Source organism: Pezoporus flaviventris, unplaced genomic scaffold (assembly GCF_033815535.1).
Source record: "Pezoporus flaviventris isolate CSIRO_AGI_PZ_B2104156 unplaced genomic scaffold, CSIRO_AGI_Pfla_v1 ptg000002l, whole genome shotgun sequence".
In the NCBI taxonomy this organism is placed as follows: domain Eukaryota; kingdom Metazoa; phylum Chordata; class Aves; order Psittaciformes; family Psittacidae; genus Pezoporus; species Pezoporus flaviventris.
This window is the reverse complement of record NW_026892550.1, coordinates 9,153,519-9,170,358: the sequence shown is the minus strand read 5'-3', so window position 1 is coordinate 9,170,358 and position 16,840 is coordinate 9,153,519. Positions and strand designations below refer to the sequence as shown.

The 16,840-nt window shown below is 38.8% G+C and overlaps 1 protein-coding gene across 9 annotated transcripts in view; it reads left to right on the top strand.

Moving 5' to 3' along the window:
* The window catches only part of KIAA0232 (KIAA0232 ortholog), a 68,634-nt gene that overhangs the window by 37,415 nt on the left and 14,379 nt on the right, over positions 1-16,840 (top strand). For 6 of the 9 annotated variants that reach the window (XM_061468687.1, XM_061468703.1, XM_061468695.1 and 3 more), the window contains 3 exons: positions 10,703-10,769; positions 12,199-12,280; positions 13,085-16,382. In XM_061468687.1, the coding sequence (XP_061324671.1) occupies positions 10,703-10,769; positions 12,199-12,280; positions 13,085-16,382 (3,447 nt within the window). Of the gene's footprint in view, positions 1-8,512; positions 8,617-10,702; positions 10,770-12,198; positions 12,281-13,084; positions 16,383-16,840 lie in introns of those variants that run through there. The other 3 variants (XM_061468721.1, XM_061468736.1, XM_061468730.1) reach the window with 3 other exon arrangements.

Below are 16,840 nucleotides of genomic sequence, written 5' to 3'. Positions count from 1 at the left end.
CACTTGCTCTTCCAGCCTAACCTCTTTCAACCTTAGCATTGGAGCAGAGCAAGGTTGAGGTAGCTCCATTACTGGGAGCAATCAAAAGAGGTCTTAGTGTGTTTAAACTTAAGTATATTTAAGTAGAATTGTATTTAAGTGAAATGGTTGGAATGTTTACCCTCTGTGTGTCTGTGGAGAGAGTGTATATACACACACGGGTGTACACACAAACCAACAGACAAAAAACCCCAGGGAGCTGATTAAATTAAGACTTTAGGATCCTGCAACCTGATCTATTTTAGGGGGGAAAAAAAGAGGATGAAAAGGTATTGAAGGTTAATAATAACCTTTCTAACCCTTCTAGGAAATGACAGAGATCCAGGTACCGTAATTTTGGTGTTCATATTTAATTATCTAAGCCAGTAATGTGTTGAGAAATTGCAGACAGTCAGCCTCCACCCCCTACCGGTAACCCAAGGCGCTGAAATAGGGTGATCACTTCAAAAAGATGCTTAATGGGGAGAAGAAGTAATAAAATAGATTAGATGAAAATTGACTTGGTAACAGTAAACACTGTTTTGTCAGTCATTTAATGGTTGAAATAAGTATTTTGAAATCTTGTCTCCTGTGGATTTTCATTTATATCGTATTCATTCTTAGGGAGTACTTCATTTGGTAGCTTAGTTTTATTTGAATTCAGTTTTTCATGTCATTAAAAAGAGTAATGCTGTTAAACACTAGTCTGAGACAGAAATCCAAGATTCTGGTTATAATTTAATGGTGCAGAAAACAAATATTTGACTTCAGAAAGGCCATAGTTTGATGTTTGTTTCTAAAACATTTCTTAAGTTAGAGTGTGATGCCCCATCCCTGGCAGTGTTCAAGGCCAGGTTGGATGGGGCTTTGAGGAACCTGGTCTAGGGGAAGGTGTCAGAGAAGCTGCAGTCTTTTGACCACTCTGCATCACTGTGTCTTGCAGTGGCAAAGCATGTTGTGAGCTAACTGCTTTTGTGAGCCGTATATTACGGTATATGTAAGAATGCTAATTGTTAATATATGTATGTTCCAAGAACAGTATTTTTTGTGTGTTAAGCATTTAGGAGTCTCAAATTGTCTAAATTCGCATGAATCCTTGGCTGCAGATGCTCTTGATGCAGTCAGAAGCTGAGAAAATGTAAGTACATTGCAACTTGCCAGAAAATGAAGACAGAATGATGGTGAGAACTTTTTAAGACAAGTACTTTAATGTAGCAATCAATTGCTATTCTTACTGCCGTTCTAAGGTTTATTTTTTTCCCAAACTCTTGAATGGAGTATAAATAGCAGCTCAGAGATGTGCTGAAGAATTGTTCAGATTTTAAACAGCTTGTTAATATCGACCTTGAGTAGAGATTGTCTCTTAAGTCTTATCCTGCTGAACTGTAGGAGAAACGTTAAAATGTTGGTTTACAATGAAGTGGAAAAGCAGGGGTATCCATTCTAATGAAATGTTGGATTAAAGAAAATAATAAATGTTCAGGACTGGGCAGTATTTATGTGAAAGTCCTTTGAAGAAAATAAGACATTTTATCGTGAAATTACTGCCTTAAATTTTAAGTACAACCAGCTGTTTCTGTCAGCATTAAGTGACTTCTTTTGTTGTTAGTTTTGTTGCTGTTGTGTTAATTCCTATTTGGTACACTTAAAACTGGTAAGGTCCATTTGTTCCTGTATAGCTTCTGAGATGCCTTTTATCTTTAAGCCTCTTAATTCTGAAAGCCTGTAAGTTATTTTGGATTTGAATGATGAAACTTATTCATAACAAGACAGAAATAAGTATCTTTGAGGCACAGAATAGAAAAGTAAGAGTTTAGAAATTCACCTGTGTGTATTTTTGCAAGGGGGAATTAGAGCAAGATTGGAATTAGAGGTTAATTGTTGAGACTGGTACATGCAAGACCTTTCAGTAGGTATATTTCCTAGTAATACCGAAATTATTCCTGTTGCCTGTACATTGGTCATAAATCCAAGCTTAAGTACCTTTTAACTGACTAGTTTTCTGCTAAAAATTGCATTGCTCAATAGAGTAAGCAGATTTTCAGCTGTTACTGCAGTTCCTGTGTAATACTCCACACACTGAACGCTTGTAGCACTACATGTGAAGTTCCACCCCAAGATGGTGCCAGAGTTTCAGTTAGAGGAGTTGGCGTATCTATTCCACTGAACTGGATGAGGACATTTTAAGAGTGAGCAAAGGAGGCTACTTTATATGTCTTACTTTCTTGCACTGATGAAACCAGATCTCCCCGCTGCTTTCCCTCTCTGCCTAAAGGTGGCCACTTCCCCTAAGCTGTTCCACAGCACACACTGAGACATTCCTGGTGTCTAATGCCACTGGTCTCTCAAGGCATGTCCTCATGGGGCTCAGGCAGGTTCTCAAAATCCGCAAATGAAACAGTGTGCAACTTGTTAGAATAGGAACTAGTCCTGGTTGATAGATCCCATAATTAATTTTCATAGAATCATAGAATGGTTTGGGTTGGAAAGGACCTTAAGATCATCTAGTTCCAACACCCCTGCCATAGGCAGGGATGCCTCACACTAGACCATGTCGCCCAAGGGCCTCTCTGACCTGGTCTTGAACACTGCCAGGGATGGAGCATTTACCCCTTGTTTGGCCAGCCCATTCCAGTGCCTCACCACCTGCACAGTAAAGAACTTCCTTATATCTAACCTGAACTTCTCCTGTTTAAACCCATTCCTCCTTGTCCTGTCACTACAGTTCCTGATGAGAATTTTGAAGTGTGCTGCTCTCATACTTTTGACAAAAGCAAGCAGTGCGTTCCATCCTGCTGTTCTCAGAACTTACTGCTCGGAGTAGCACTGAAGAGTAATTGGTGAAGCTTTCTAACAGTAATTTCTTTGAAATGTAGTCAGGTGTGGGCATTCTGTTACTGGGAGCTTTGGCTTTGCTTACTTTGAATTATGAGGGGGCACTATAACTCTTGTGATATCTGTTATATGGGAGCACTTGGCGGAACAAGTGTGGCTCTAGTGAACAGCATTTATAGGAATTTGAAGTTGCAGTCTTATTCTGCAGTGTGCCTGCTTTCCACACAAATTTGAGGTAAGTCTAAAATAAGATCCTGTTGGAAGTTTCTTAGCATTTGTCATTGTTCTTACTCTATGTGCTGAACTGTCAAATTTCCCTGCAGTTACTACAGTTCTGCATGTAACCCTTATTTGAAGAAATAAGCTCCTAATCAGGACAAATTAATCAATTGGTTATGGGTGCATGTCTGAGCATTGTTTTTGTTGATGGGTTGCTCAGGCCAACTATTGTAGGCTCCAAAGATTATGGTATCTGTGTGCCAGTTAGACCAAGGATTGTGGAGTTTATAGCACAGGGAATATGTCTCATCTCTCCCTACATAGGATACTGGATTAGCTAGATTAAATTCCATTTTAAGCACTGATTTATTTCTACTTCTCCAACGTAAGCCAGTATTAATTAGGCAATACATTCTGAAAACTACACTAGGGTACCAGGGAATCAGGTAGTAAACCTTAAATGGTTTGTAAGGGAATTAGCTTGAATGTATTCATGTAACTAGAAGTGACATGGACAAGAGATGTATAAAGAAAGAGCTCAATGTTCTTTTATCTTATTTTTTAAAGAAGGTGGAAAATGTTAGTCAGAAAGCCCTGTAAGGAGGGTAGCGAAGTGCTAGGATGAGTATTGTTAATGCAAAGATAAAGGACAGCACAAGAATGAAGCAAGTTGCGTAAGCAACATCTTAAATCAGAAAGATGAAATGCTGAAGTTGCTGTTGAAAAGCTCAAATTTGTCAGAGCAAAAATAAGAAGTTTAAGGTCCAAAACAACCGTAATGCTTCTTGAAGCATATGTCCTGACTAGCTCAGTCATAGGCATTTCTGTGTGTCTGAGGATGATTGTTCCAAATACTTTCCAGGAGATACCAGAACACTTCACAAAACCAGTGGATTTTGTCTGTCTTTTGGGCTGTATCCTGTTGGCCTTCTGGAAGGGGATACACTAACTACTTCTAGAAAACACAGCATTATTTAGGAAAGGATTTAAAAGTTTTCCAGGAGCTAAGAAGAATTTCAGACAAGATGTATGTTTTGAAAAGCACAGTCAAGCTAGGACTGATGTCACTCAGCTGCTTCTGTGCAAAGGCACCATAGGGTTTTATTATTTCCAACCACTCACTGTTTTTCTGTGATAATTTAATCTGTATTGGTTTGAGAGAATTTGTATTAGCTCTGTATTATCAAATCCATTGCCTTCAGAAGTTTTCCTTCTTTCTCTATTCATACACTGAGTAAGCTATAGATGATACTGATTTTGGCAAATTATATTAGCCTGTGCTTTATAACTTCAGATACCAAAAAGAAAATTGAAGTGGATGCCTTGCTAAGATAACCATGACAGAATGAAGTGCAATAAATCAGTTCCTTTTTCCTTATGAATTTGGTTTTTAAATAGATATTCATAGTACCACATGTCTGCTTTGTCAGGTTACTGAAGCTGCTACCCTGAGTATAATAATTTTAATGGAAGTTGACAGAAGTTTTAATTACTCCGATTTTTATGTAAATTTTCTTGATACAGAGAAGGTATACAATGAACCTAGAGAAGTTCTTTATAGAAGCTCAGTCTACATAGAAGTTGCTGCTTAACAATTATTTGCGCATTTGTTTTTCAGTTTGCATCAATCCAGCAAAAGTAAGTGAATGCTTACCTTGTACTTCTTTGTATTTAAGCATCTCCCATAGTATAGATCATTTTATATTGGAGACTGAAAGTAGGTGTTCGGTATGACTGAACGTTATTTCACCTTGCATGTACTCCCAGTGGTGATGAGAGCAAAACAGGGCAAGGCAATTCTCTCACCTGCAGCTTCTCTGGTAAGTCTGAGGCAGAAAGAAAGTTTGCATATGTATATCTTAGAGGGAGAAGGCGGCACAAGCTTTCAGATACACAAGTATGGCCATGAGAATGGCTTGGAAGTCAGCATGTTTTCTTATAACCACTGAATAATAATCTAGAAGAATAGTTTCTAGAGATGAATTATACTTTCTTGAAGGGGAGGGGTTACTTTCACCTCAGTGTAGCCTGCTAGAGGAGGGAGCTACAAGAATTAAGTTTTAAATAACACAAGTCAAATTAGCTGCTCCATTAACCCACATTTAGGTATAGCATGTTCATTTTAAGTCCATTTGAACTGGTAGTTGACCTCTTTTATCTAGAATTAGTAAATAATGTGGACTCTTAGAATGTGAGGAGTGAAGTGGTGAATTACAGCTCTGAAATCTGACCCTGAGCCTAGGTATGTGACTTACCTTTCGTAATGCTGTTTTAATGCAGAAGACAGGACTATGAGAGTTACAAGGAAGTCATTTCTCCTTGTTGGAGAGCTATTGCTCTCATTTTGCTCAAGGTTGCTTGGATTTTTGTGATACCAAGTCAGTTTCTCTGCTTGGAAATCAATATTCTGAGGTCACAGATCTACTGAAGATTACTGGGATCAAGTGTTCACAAGCCCCCAAAAGAAGTCAATAGCATTTGTTTTTCTGACGGGTCCAATGTCTTTGTTGTAAATCATTATGTATTCCAGTGAAAAGATAAAGATTTAACTGTGTTCTCACTATTGAAGGGTCAAAATGCATACAAATGCATACTCTTCAATGTTTCTTAGTGTCATCTAGCTTATTATGCTGGAGGAAAATCCCATAATGCAAAGTGGAACTGTGTTGTATTCCTTTGAACTCTTCCTGGATTGAACATTGCAGGGAGGCTGCTGTTTGGTAGATTTATGTATTGGTTCATTTATTTATGTAGTTGGTGAGGGTTAGGGATATTTTTTTAGTCTTTTTTTAGTCTAGCTCTCAAGTACCTCTTTTGAGGGTACTTGTAATCACATAAATTATACTGTATCAGAATGTTAGAAGATTAAAACTTAGACTTTTATCTAGCTCTCATCATCCTACAAAATATAGAAATAGATGTGTGGTTGCAGTGAATCACATTTTATGCCTTATTCAGTTCACGTGGCTTAACAGCTGATTCATACAGAACAGCTCCCTAATCCTGCTCTTGGTGACAGGCTGCATGCCAAGAAAACAGTGCTGGTACACTGCAGTCAGGGTACCATCTCTGTCAGGAGAGTCCTGTGACCTGTTAAAAGACTGAATTGGAAGTATAAATATATTGATTTACTTATTGATTTACTACTAAATTAGCAGATTGTTTGAATTTATATTCTGCAAAAGGAGTTTCTGTATGCTGCTCCAGATGATGCTGCTTTAGCAGGGATTTGGACTAGATGATCTCCAGAGGTCCTTTCCAATTTAAACAGTCTGTACATCTGGGAAAGTGAAACAAGAATTTGGTTTAAGTGTAAGCTCAAAGCTCTGAAAAGCCTAAAAGCAAATGAGTGATTATTTTAATTGTTGAAGTAAAATGAAGTGTAATGCTTTTGTCTTTTCAAAAAGCTTAGAGGAACACGGATAATTCCTCATAGCTTACAGGCCTGAAGTAAAAAGCCATACTTAACTACACAGTTCAGAGCTTTGGGAGGAAGCTTATGTTGGGCCAGAAACAAAGAAAAGAAACTCCCAAACCCAAAACAAAACCCCCCAAAACAAACCCCCCCAAAACAAACTTCCCTTTGAGTGGTATAATTTGATACAGTTCTGTTTCCGTGTGTATTTACGCTAGGTCAGATTCTGAGTTCGGGTTGTCAGAACTTTGTTTTTCCGTTTTTTTTTGTCCAGAACTTTTGGCTCTTGTGTACGTGCAGATCTGCAGAACAGAGTATACATCTGCATGGCACTTTCTGGATGGAAGTACGATACCCATAACTAGACATCATTATGGGCTGATGGGAAGTGGTGAAAGCTCAGCGGAACAAAATAATTTTGCTGACCAATGTAGCCTCAGTTCCATAACAGTAACTGTGTCAAATAATAGTGGTGCATGAACATCTGGGGTCAAATTCAGGAATAACTTCTTAGCCCCTGGATGGTGACTGCAACATAAGTGCTTGTTTGCAACACTCAGAAGTAACATAGCGCAGATAAATGTCAACAAGAATTAAAGAGATTTGTCAAGAATCTGAGAGGAGCTCATGTTTCACAGCTTCTTACTAAAATCTCTCAGAACATAAGAAGAAGCCAGTGCCCACTGTTAACGTAGGCAACAGTTTTAGTGGATTTGAATTTGGTGTACGTAATGCTGTTTTGTTTCCATGGCTCACTATTACACTGATCATTTAAAATTTAGAGGAATACTTCATAAGTAACTGGATTTAATATCTTCTGGGAACATTTTCTGCAGCTACACAGGGGTGTGAACATTCAAAAGCAGTCAGGTTGCTTTAAGCTAATGAGTTACCACTTGTCATCTGTGATTGCTCTACTTCCAAAGTAGAGCACATTAAAAAGATCTTTGATTTAAGATTTGGTATTTTATATATATGTAATATATATATATATATATATATGCATGTATGGCTTTTTTTAAACAAACAAAAAAACCCCAATATTTTACATATATATATAAAAGTATGTGTGAGCTTTGCTGGTTTTCAATTGCTCTCATTCCTCGTTATGCAGAACTACGTTCATTTGGCTCTGAATAGAGCTGTGTTGGTCAGTAAGGAAGACGTTGGGTATTAGGGTCGTGTAACTCCAGCAGTCAGATTGACTGTTCTTATTCATGCTGGGTGAGTTCAGCAGCTTAATTTATCTGTTAGCTTGGCCACTCTTATGCTAGTAATATTACACCTATCCTTTATGTAATCCTTCCCTTGCTTCAGCCAGCTGATAAAAAGCCAAGAAGAACTTTTGATGGAACTGGATGTAAGCTAAAGCAGGGGAAGGAAATAGAAATATGTTGGAAACAGTAGAGCAGAATAAAATGTGTTTGGTATGGGGGAAGTTTTGTTATATAGGATGAAAAATGTGAATTAAAATACGATGTGCTGCTCTTTGTAGTTTGAATGAGAGAAAAGTAGAAATCTGGGTCAGCAGTTAAAATAATCTTGCAGATAATCATGAGATTTAAGCCTTTCATGTTGGAATTAACAATAGCAATCATAATTAGGCACTAAGACTTCCAGGTTGAAAAATGTTTTTAAGGTACTCCATTATTTGCGCTCTTTGGGGACTGTCTCTAAATTTGAGCATAAGCAAAGCACTTTAGGCAGATCACCTAATTCTGTTAACTGACTGTGTCCTCCTGAACCAAGCCAGCGCCTGGAATATCTTTCTTTCTGGCAGTGGGATTGCTGCAACTGCAATGCCTTAACTTCAACAATGAAAAAACGCAGTAACTAAATCTCATACTCCGTGAACAGCACTGTCGCATAGGAAATAATCGCCGAGGCATTCGTTATGTTAAGTCTGCAGCTTGGTTTTATATACTGCAGTAAGAGGTTGAGCAAGTGGTCTCTAGAGGCTTGGCATTCTGCACAGTGGCTTCCCCCCCCCTTTTTAAAGCTAGCACTAGCTCCACCAGGGAGCTATGCAGGACAGCAGGCAGCGCATCAGCTGACTCCAGTATTAGTTTCATGGTACAGGAGGAAATGAAGCTCTTGATTCTATAAGTTTTCACTTCTTCGGTGTAATGGTGAGCTAATTGTTGCTGGTTTGGGGGATATTTTTGACGTGGTGTTATAGTTAATTTAAGGAGGTGAATCTTTAGTCCTTAGATTTTGAGTATTTGCTACAGGTGTCTGATTAAAGAGCTGGGAGAGCTGAGCCAAGCCAAGGCCAGCTCCTCCTCTGTTGCCCTTTCAGGGGGATGAGGGGGGAGTCGGGAGTGCTATAGGCATGAAGTGGCAATTATTAGAACTGCATAGGTTTGTCCATATTACTGTGCTGCTTGGTTCTTTCTAAACAATTTATGTTATGTTGGTAAATTTACTGATACAGAAGATGCCTTCTAAAGTTTAATATTGCTAAGTCATCCTCACTTAAGTATGTGGCATAAAGGTTTATATTTAGCACTTCAGTGTAGCAATGCAGTTAGGAACAGAAAATTGCTTTCTCACTTGGCTGCAACTAATTGAAATTTAGAAGTTAGCCTATAAGTCATTGCTTCAGTATATGATTTTTCAAGTGTGTGTTTCTGACAGAGGATTAAATAAACTAGTTTCACTGTATAAATTAGTTTTCCCTGTTCCATAATGTTTTCTTGTGCTTTATCAACATACACTCATATTCCTCAGCAATTTGTAGCCAGCCATCAGGAAAGAGAAGAAACTCTTAGTTCTTAGGAAAATGAAAGCTTTATACTACCATGGTGACACAGCAAATCAAACTCTTTTTCATGTGTTTCTGTTACTTGATATTTGATCTGCGTTATCGTTGGAGAGAATGCATATTCCATGACTATATGCGTGCAAAATCATGTCAAATTCAGAAGGTGAGATAATTTTGTAGGAGGTTTGTCTAAGTCTCAAAATCTCCAAGTATGATGGGGACAAGCTGCTGGAGTTGTTATTGAGGAAGCTGCGCATAGCATACAAGAAGCTGCACAGTTCTTTCTCATTACCATTCTCAGCTGTATGGTTATGTGCAGGAGACTTCTCATCCTCCCCACTTGTTACAGGTTGTTGTGTTTAGCTGTGATTCCAGCCTTCTGTTAGCAGTTACAGAAAGCGCAAAGTTTGATCTCCAAGCATGATCCATGAGCATTGAAGTAATAAGAACACAAACATCTACGCAGTACACACCTCATCTGGTTTTCTTTCCAGCAAGAATGGTCATTTCAGACTATATGTTTGTAATAAGTATTTTGCTGACCGGAGTTCAACTTCTGTTTCATTAGAATAGCATGGGGGGGTTCTCCTTTGAGACAGCTGGTATTATCTTGTACCATTTTGTGTGTGTGTTTATTTTTCAGTATATGCTGTTCCAGTGCTGATGGTTTATCTATTACTGCTTGCAAGTCTAGGCGGATAATGAAATCAGAAGCATGTGAGAATAACAGTGAAATGGGTTTTAAAAGGAATCTTGAATGTATGGAAGGTTTATGTGGAGGAATAAGGGAGGAAAATAGGGGTTTATAAGGTGTTTATTTTTCCCTCTGCTCTCCTGAGTAAACACCACAATGTTTAAAAAGAGAAAAAGCTGGGCATTGTAAACTGGCAAAACTGTGGGCAAGTTGTGGATAAAGATACTGTGGAAGCATTTCTTCTCCTTCTCTACCACGTTATCTGTACGTGTCTTCATACTGTTTTCCTTTCACCTTCACTTCTGACTTTCAACAACCTTTTAGCAGTCCCTTTTTCACAGTTAAATTTTTGTGCAACTAGGAGGGTCAAGCTTAGCTTTCTAAAATGCATCTTAGTAAGTAGTTGATTATTGAACTTTATCATGAGACTCTTGGCTAAATCCAGAGTGATACAGTGCAGTAAATCTGAGGTGCAGAGGCAGCAAAACCTTGGGGGTACAACGGCTTGTCATTTGAATGTGTGAATGTTACTACCTGTTTCATGGAATCATTTTGACCTCTAATTCATGTATTTATAAGAATGAATGTATACCTAGGAATAATTTTTGTGGGTTTTTAATGCACAGTTACCATGCAAAAAGAAAACCACATCCACTAAGATATGTTTACTGTCTTGATGTGTTTCTGTAAAATGAATATTCTTTTTAATAAGTTATGTTTTCTTTTTCTTTTCCCCTGTGGTTTTGTTGCTGTGCAGAGCTCTGGGATTGAAACGTTAGTGGAGGAGCTTTGCTCCCGACTGAAAGACCTTCAGAGTAAGCAAGGTGAGGAATAAACCTTTAAACTTCTGAGGCCATATATATTGTATTCATAAGCTGTGTAACATTCTGAGACTTGAGGGTGGGGGAGTGGGCTGTTAATTCAGTAGCTTTTAATACAGGCCATGCAATTTTAAAATACATTTGAATAATTCCATTCAAATAGTTTAAGCAATTCTGTACTAGTATGTTGTGTTTACCTAAGGAATAGCCATTCACAAGTGGAGTTTTCCTCATGAAAAGCTGTACCTGCTCATGTCCAGCTATGCCTGCTTTTTTTAGCTTAAACCACAACAGGATTATGTACTTAAAAAAGCAGGAATAGCTGGATATGAACATTCATTCCCCCTCCCCACTAAAAAAGTCAGAATAGTCTTGAGTTCGTTCCTTTTGGCTATTGATACTTGTAAGGAGTAGACTGACCTCACGCCAGCTGCATACAAGCTATGCCTGTGAAAAGCACCCAAGTAGCCGTCGCTGAGAAGTGTGCTTCAAGTTTCTGGGCTTTAGGGAAATGATAATGAGGACTTGGTGTTGCCAAGCTTAGGGCAGGGAACATACTATAAAATTGTGGTGTCTCCAATGAAAGTTCATCACAGCAGTCTTTGACACAGTAAAATTAATATGCTTAGCATGTCATATAAATAGCAATAAATAAGGGATAAGTATGTACCTGCTTAAAGCATGGTAAATATTTATTTAACATAAATAAAAAGCATGGGGTTTAGCCATTTCCCTTTTCCTGTTTTTAAACAGTAATTGCTAGTCAGATCTTAGTATTTCATAGTGCTGTGCTGTGACACTTTCTTACTGAGCCAAGGTGAGACTGACTATTTATTTTGGAGGGGAAAAAGTAAAATGACCATTATCTCACAGCATTTTTTTTTTCTGGTATGTTACAGATTTTAATAGAAATAGAAGTCTTTAGAGTGACCCCTCACACAGGAAATACGCCTTTACATCTACCTAGAGCACAGCAGCTACTGCAGGAGCACTTCCTTGTAGTGAAATACATGAGACATTAGGTGCAACCATTCATAAAGATACTTAGTTAAATAGTTGATTTCTTAAAAAATCTTCCTTTATACGTAGCGATGCAAGAAAGGAGATAAGGATTTGGCTATGGAGTAACTGACTATACAATAACAAGTCTGCTAGTGGGGCATTGCTAGCCATGAAGTTGCACACAGCTGCTTTGCCAGTCATGTCTAGTGAAAATTGCAGGACTTAACAGCTGAGGAAAACTTGATTCTTGGGTGGTAACTTGTAATTTCTTCATGTATAACAACCAGACAAGAAATTATGTTATTTACAGTGTTTTATGGACTTTTACTGCTATTACAGGAATGTATCCTGGTGCTTTTGTTAAATACTGTTAAATACACTGGCGTTTTGAATTTTTCTGTTAAGCATTTGGAATTTTCTTCCAAAACAGAGGAGAAGATTCACAAAAAGTTAGAAGGCTCTTTGTCTCCTGAGACTGATTTATCTCCCACAGCAAAGGATCAAGTAGAAATGTATGCATTTTTTATTCTTATTGTTCTCTGAGATACTTTTTTCTCCTTTTACTCCTGTATTTTAACACAGTGATGTTAACTTAGTGGGGAATCTGGAGTTTTGTGGATAGTAAGAAATACATTTTTTTCCTTCCATCTTCCTTTGTAAATCTTACCGGTAAATACAAGCATTTGGTACTATGGGATAGCTTAATTTCTGGCTAAACATTCCTGACTCTTTGGCTATATTCAGAACTCAAACTGTACTGTATTTTAGTTTCCTTAAAACCATGTTAACAAGACAAATTAAAAGCCTTTAAACCAGCATTAATTAACATTTTTAACTCAAAGGGAGAGAATTGGTTTCCTAGGTTTAGAAGTCTTTGTCTTCTGTTGCAGAAATGTGAAACAAACTCTTTTATAACCCTTAAACTGTTTAAAACCAGAGTACTCTGTTAGTTTCCAAGTACCTGAGTCCACTGAAGTACCCAGAAGTATTGCCATTGACTTCTCTTGGAGATATGATTGCTTCTTGTAGTCAGGCCTTCACTGTTTTAAGCATCCACAGTTTCTGTCTAGTTTAGTACTCCTTAAAACTGGGATTGTTTTACTTGGCAGTGTATTTTAGACATATATTAAGCACTCCTAAGTCTTATCTTAATCTCCCCTTTGTTATCCTTCAAATAAACAGTGCAATGAGTGGCATGTACATATGTAGAACAAATTAAATCAGTAGTGTTTTGATGTGGTTTTGTAAGACTTTCTAATCTTCATGCCCGCCTGAAGTTCTTCAGTCTGAATGTCACCTTTTTATTTCTCTTTCAGGTACTATGAAGCGTTTCCTCCTCTTTCTGAAAAGCCAGTTTGCCTGCAGGAAATTATGACTGTATGGAATAAATCCAAAGTATGCTCTTACTCTAGCTCCTCATCTTCGTCCACTGTTCCACCAACTAGCACGGATACATCTTCTCCAAAGGACTGCAATAGTGAAAGTGAAGTAACTAAAGACAGAAGTAATAAAGTATCAGCCACTGTACAGGAGAGAGCCCAGCAGAAGAAAAGTAAAAACGAGAAAGAAAACAAGTTTACTAACAACACAGTTGAAGAGAAGTCTGTTTTGTACAAGAAGCAAGTGCGACATAAGTCTGAGGGAAAGATGCGTCCGCGCTCCTGGTCATCTGAATCCAGCGAGGCTGGCTCAAGTTCTAGTGGTAATCAAGGTGAATACAAGGCATCAATGAAATGTATTAAAGTAAGACACAAAACAAGAGAGGTTCGAAGTAAAAAAGGGCGTAATGGGCAAAGCAGGCTTTCAGTGAAATCTAGTGAAAAGGCTGAAAGAAAAGTCCACAGCGGAAGCAGCAGCAGCAGTAGCAGCGGGTCCATCAAACAACTGTGCAAAAGAGGTAAAAGGCCATTAAAAGAACTAGGAAGAAAAGAAGCTGGCGGTAGCGATGGGAAAGATTTGTATTTAGACAGCAGAAACGAAAAGGAATATAAAGAAGAACCCTTGTGGTATACTGAGCCGATTACGGAGTACTTTGTTCCTCTTAGCAGAAAAAGCAAGCTGGAGACTACGTACCGCAACAGAGAAGATCTATGTGGCGTGCCATCGGAGGCTGTAGAAGAGTTGTCTGAATCAGTGCATGGTCTTTGTATTAGCAACAATAATATTCATAAAACATACCTCGCAGCAGGTACTTTCATCGATGGTCACTTTGTAGAAATGCCTGCAGTTCTAAATGAGGATATTGACCTCGCTGGGACCTCAATATGTTCTCAACCAGAGGACGATAAATATTTAGATGATGTTCATCTATCAGAACTAACACACTTCTATGAAGTGGATATTGATCAATCCATGTTGGATCCTGGTGCCTCAGATACGATGCAAGGGGAGAGTCGGATTTTAAATATGATTCGACAAAAGAGTAAAGAAAAAACTGATTTTGAGGCAGAATGTTGCATAGTGTTAGATGGAATGGAGTTGCAAGGGGAAAGTGCAATATGGACAGATTCGACCAGCTCTGTTGGTGCTGAAGGGTGGTTCTTGCAAGACCTTAGTAATTTAGCTCAATTTTGGGAGTGCTGTTCATCTTCTAGTTCTGGTGATGCGGATGGGGAAAGTTTTGGAGGAGATTCTCCCATCAGATTCTCCCCCATCTTAGACAGCACAATGCTTAATTCACACATGCTTGCTGGCAATCAAGAGCTCTTTTCAGATATTAATGAAGGGTCTGGTATAAACTCTTGTTTTTCAGTGTTTGAAGTGCAATGCAGTAACTCTGTTTTACCATTTTCTTTTGAAACACTCAACTTGGGAAATGAAAATGCAGATTCTAGTAGCACTGCTAATATTCTTGGGAAAACACAGTCTAGATTGCTAATATGGACCAAAAATAGTGCCTTTGATGAAAATGAACACTGTTCCAATCTTTCAACGAGAACCTGTAGTCCATGGTCACACTCGGAAGAAACACGTTCAGACAATGAGACTTTAAATATTCCATATGAAGAATCCACGCAATTTAATACAGAAGAGATGAATTATGTAGTTCCTAGAGTGTCTTCGAGTTATGTAGATGAAGAAATCCTAGATTTTTTGCCAGAAGAAACTTGCCAGCAACAAGCTAGAACTTTAGGAGAAATGCCCACTTTGATTTTCAAGAAAAAATCGAAGCTAGAATCTGTCTGTGGTATTCAGCTAGAACAAAAAGCAGAAAGTAAAGACTATGAAGCTACACAAGGGTGTAGTGAAAGCAGTCCGCATGGAGATGGCTACAGCTCAGGGGTTATTAAAGATATTTGGACAAATATGACAGACAGGAATTCGGCGGCGATGGTAGAAATAGAAGGAATAGAAGATGAATTGTTTTCAACTGATGTAAATAATTATTGCTGCTGTTTGGATACAGAAGCAAAAGTTGAAACCCTCCAGGAGCCCAGTAAGGCAGTGCAGAGATCAGAGTATCACCTTTGGGAAGGTCAAAAGGAGAATTTAGAGAAGAGAGCCTTTGTCTCAAACGATTTATCAAAAGTAGATGGTGGTGACTATACTACACCATCAAAACCTTGGGATGTTAACCAGGATAAAGAAAACTCATTTATACTTGGTGGTGTGTATGGGGAGCTCAAAACATTTAACAGTGATGGAGAATGGGCCGTGGTGCCACCTAGTCACTCAAAAGGGAGCTTGTTACAATGTGCAGCTTCTGATGTAGTGACAATAGCTGGTACAGATGTGTTTATGACCCCAGGTAATAGCTTTGCCCCTGGTCACAGGCAGTTATGGAGGCCATATGTGTCATTTGAACAGAATGAGCAATCAAAGAGTGGAGATAACGGATTAAATAAGGGGTTTTCTTTTATCTTCCATGAAGACTTACTGGGAGCTTGTGGTAACTTTCAAGTTGAAGAACCAGGGCTTGAGTACTCATTCTCTTCCTTTGACCTGAACAATCCATTTTCACAAGTTCTTCATGTAGAGTGTTCGTTTGAGCCAGAAGGAATTGCATCTTTCAGCCCTAGTTTTAAACCTAAGTCAATTCTGTGCTCTGATTCAGACAGTGAGGCTTTACACCCCAGGATATGTGGTGTTGATCGAACGCAGTACAGGGCTATAAGGATTTCTCCAAGGACTCACTTTCGCCCGATTTCTGCATCTGAACTTTCTCCAGGTGGTGGAAGTGAGTCAGAATTTGAATCAGAGAAAGATGAGGGAGGTATTGCTGTCCCTTCTCAAGTAGATGTATTTGAGGATCCACAAGCAGATCTCAAACCTCTGGAAGAAGATGCAGAAAAAGAAGGTCATTATTATGGAAAATCAGAGCTTGAATCTGGAAAATTCCTTCCCAGATTAAAAAAGTCTGGAATGGAGAAGAGTGCGCAAACATCATTGGATTCCCAAGAAGAGTCGGCTGGGATGTTGCCAGTAGGGAACCAAGATCCCTGTTTAGAATGCAGTATGAAAGAATCTCTAGATGGGAGGGTGATGGAGAGCTCTAAAGTAAACTGCAGAATAGTGGAGCCGCGTGAGGAGACTAGCAGGTTTTGCAGTTGTAAAGCAGGGTGCCACTTCCCCACGTACGAGGATAATCCTGTTTCTTCAGGAGAGCTTGAAGAGGTATGTGGATATATAACATTACGGAATTTGCAGCTGGCAGCTGATAACCAGCAATTTGCCATGTGACAGTTCAATTAGAATGTGTGTAATTGTATAGCTCTCTAGAAAATACAGTGCTGTAGAAACACTGGAGGTTCCATCGGAACATAAGGAAACACTTTTTCACTGTGAGGGTGACCGAGCGCTGGCACAGGTTGCCCAGGAAGGTTATGCAATCTCCATCCTTGGAGATATTCAAAAGACATCTGGACACGGTCCTGGGCAACCTGCTCTGGATGGCCCTGCCTGAGCAGGGGGAGTTGGACATGGTGACCTCCAGAGTTCCCTTCGAACCTCAGTCGTTCTGTGATTCTGTGAAAAATGAACCATCTTCAGGCATGACGCTGTCATCTTGCATACCTTTAGAAATATATGCATGTGTACACTCATGTGACTTTAAAATCTGTTCAACTTAGGTT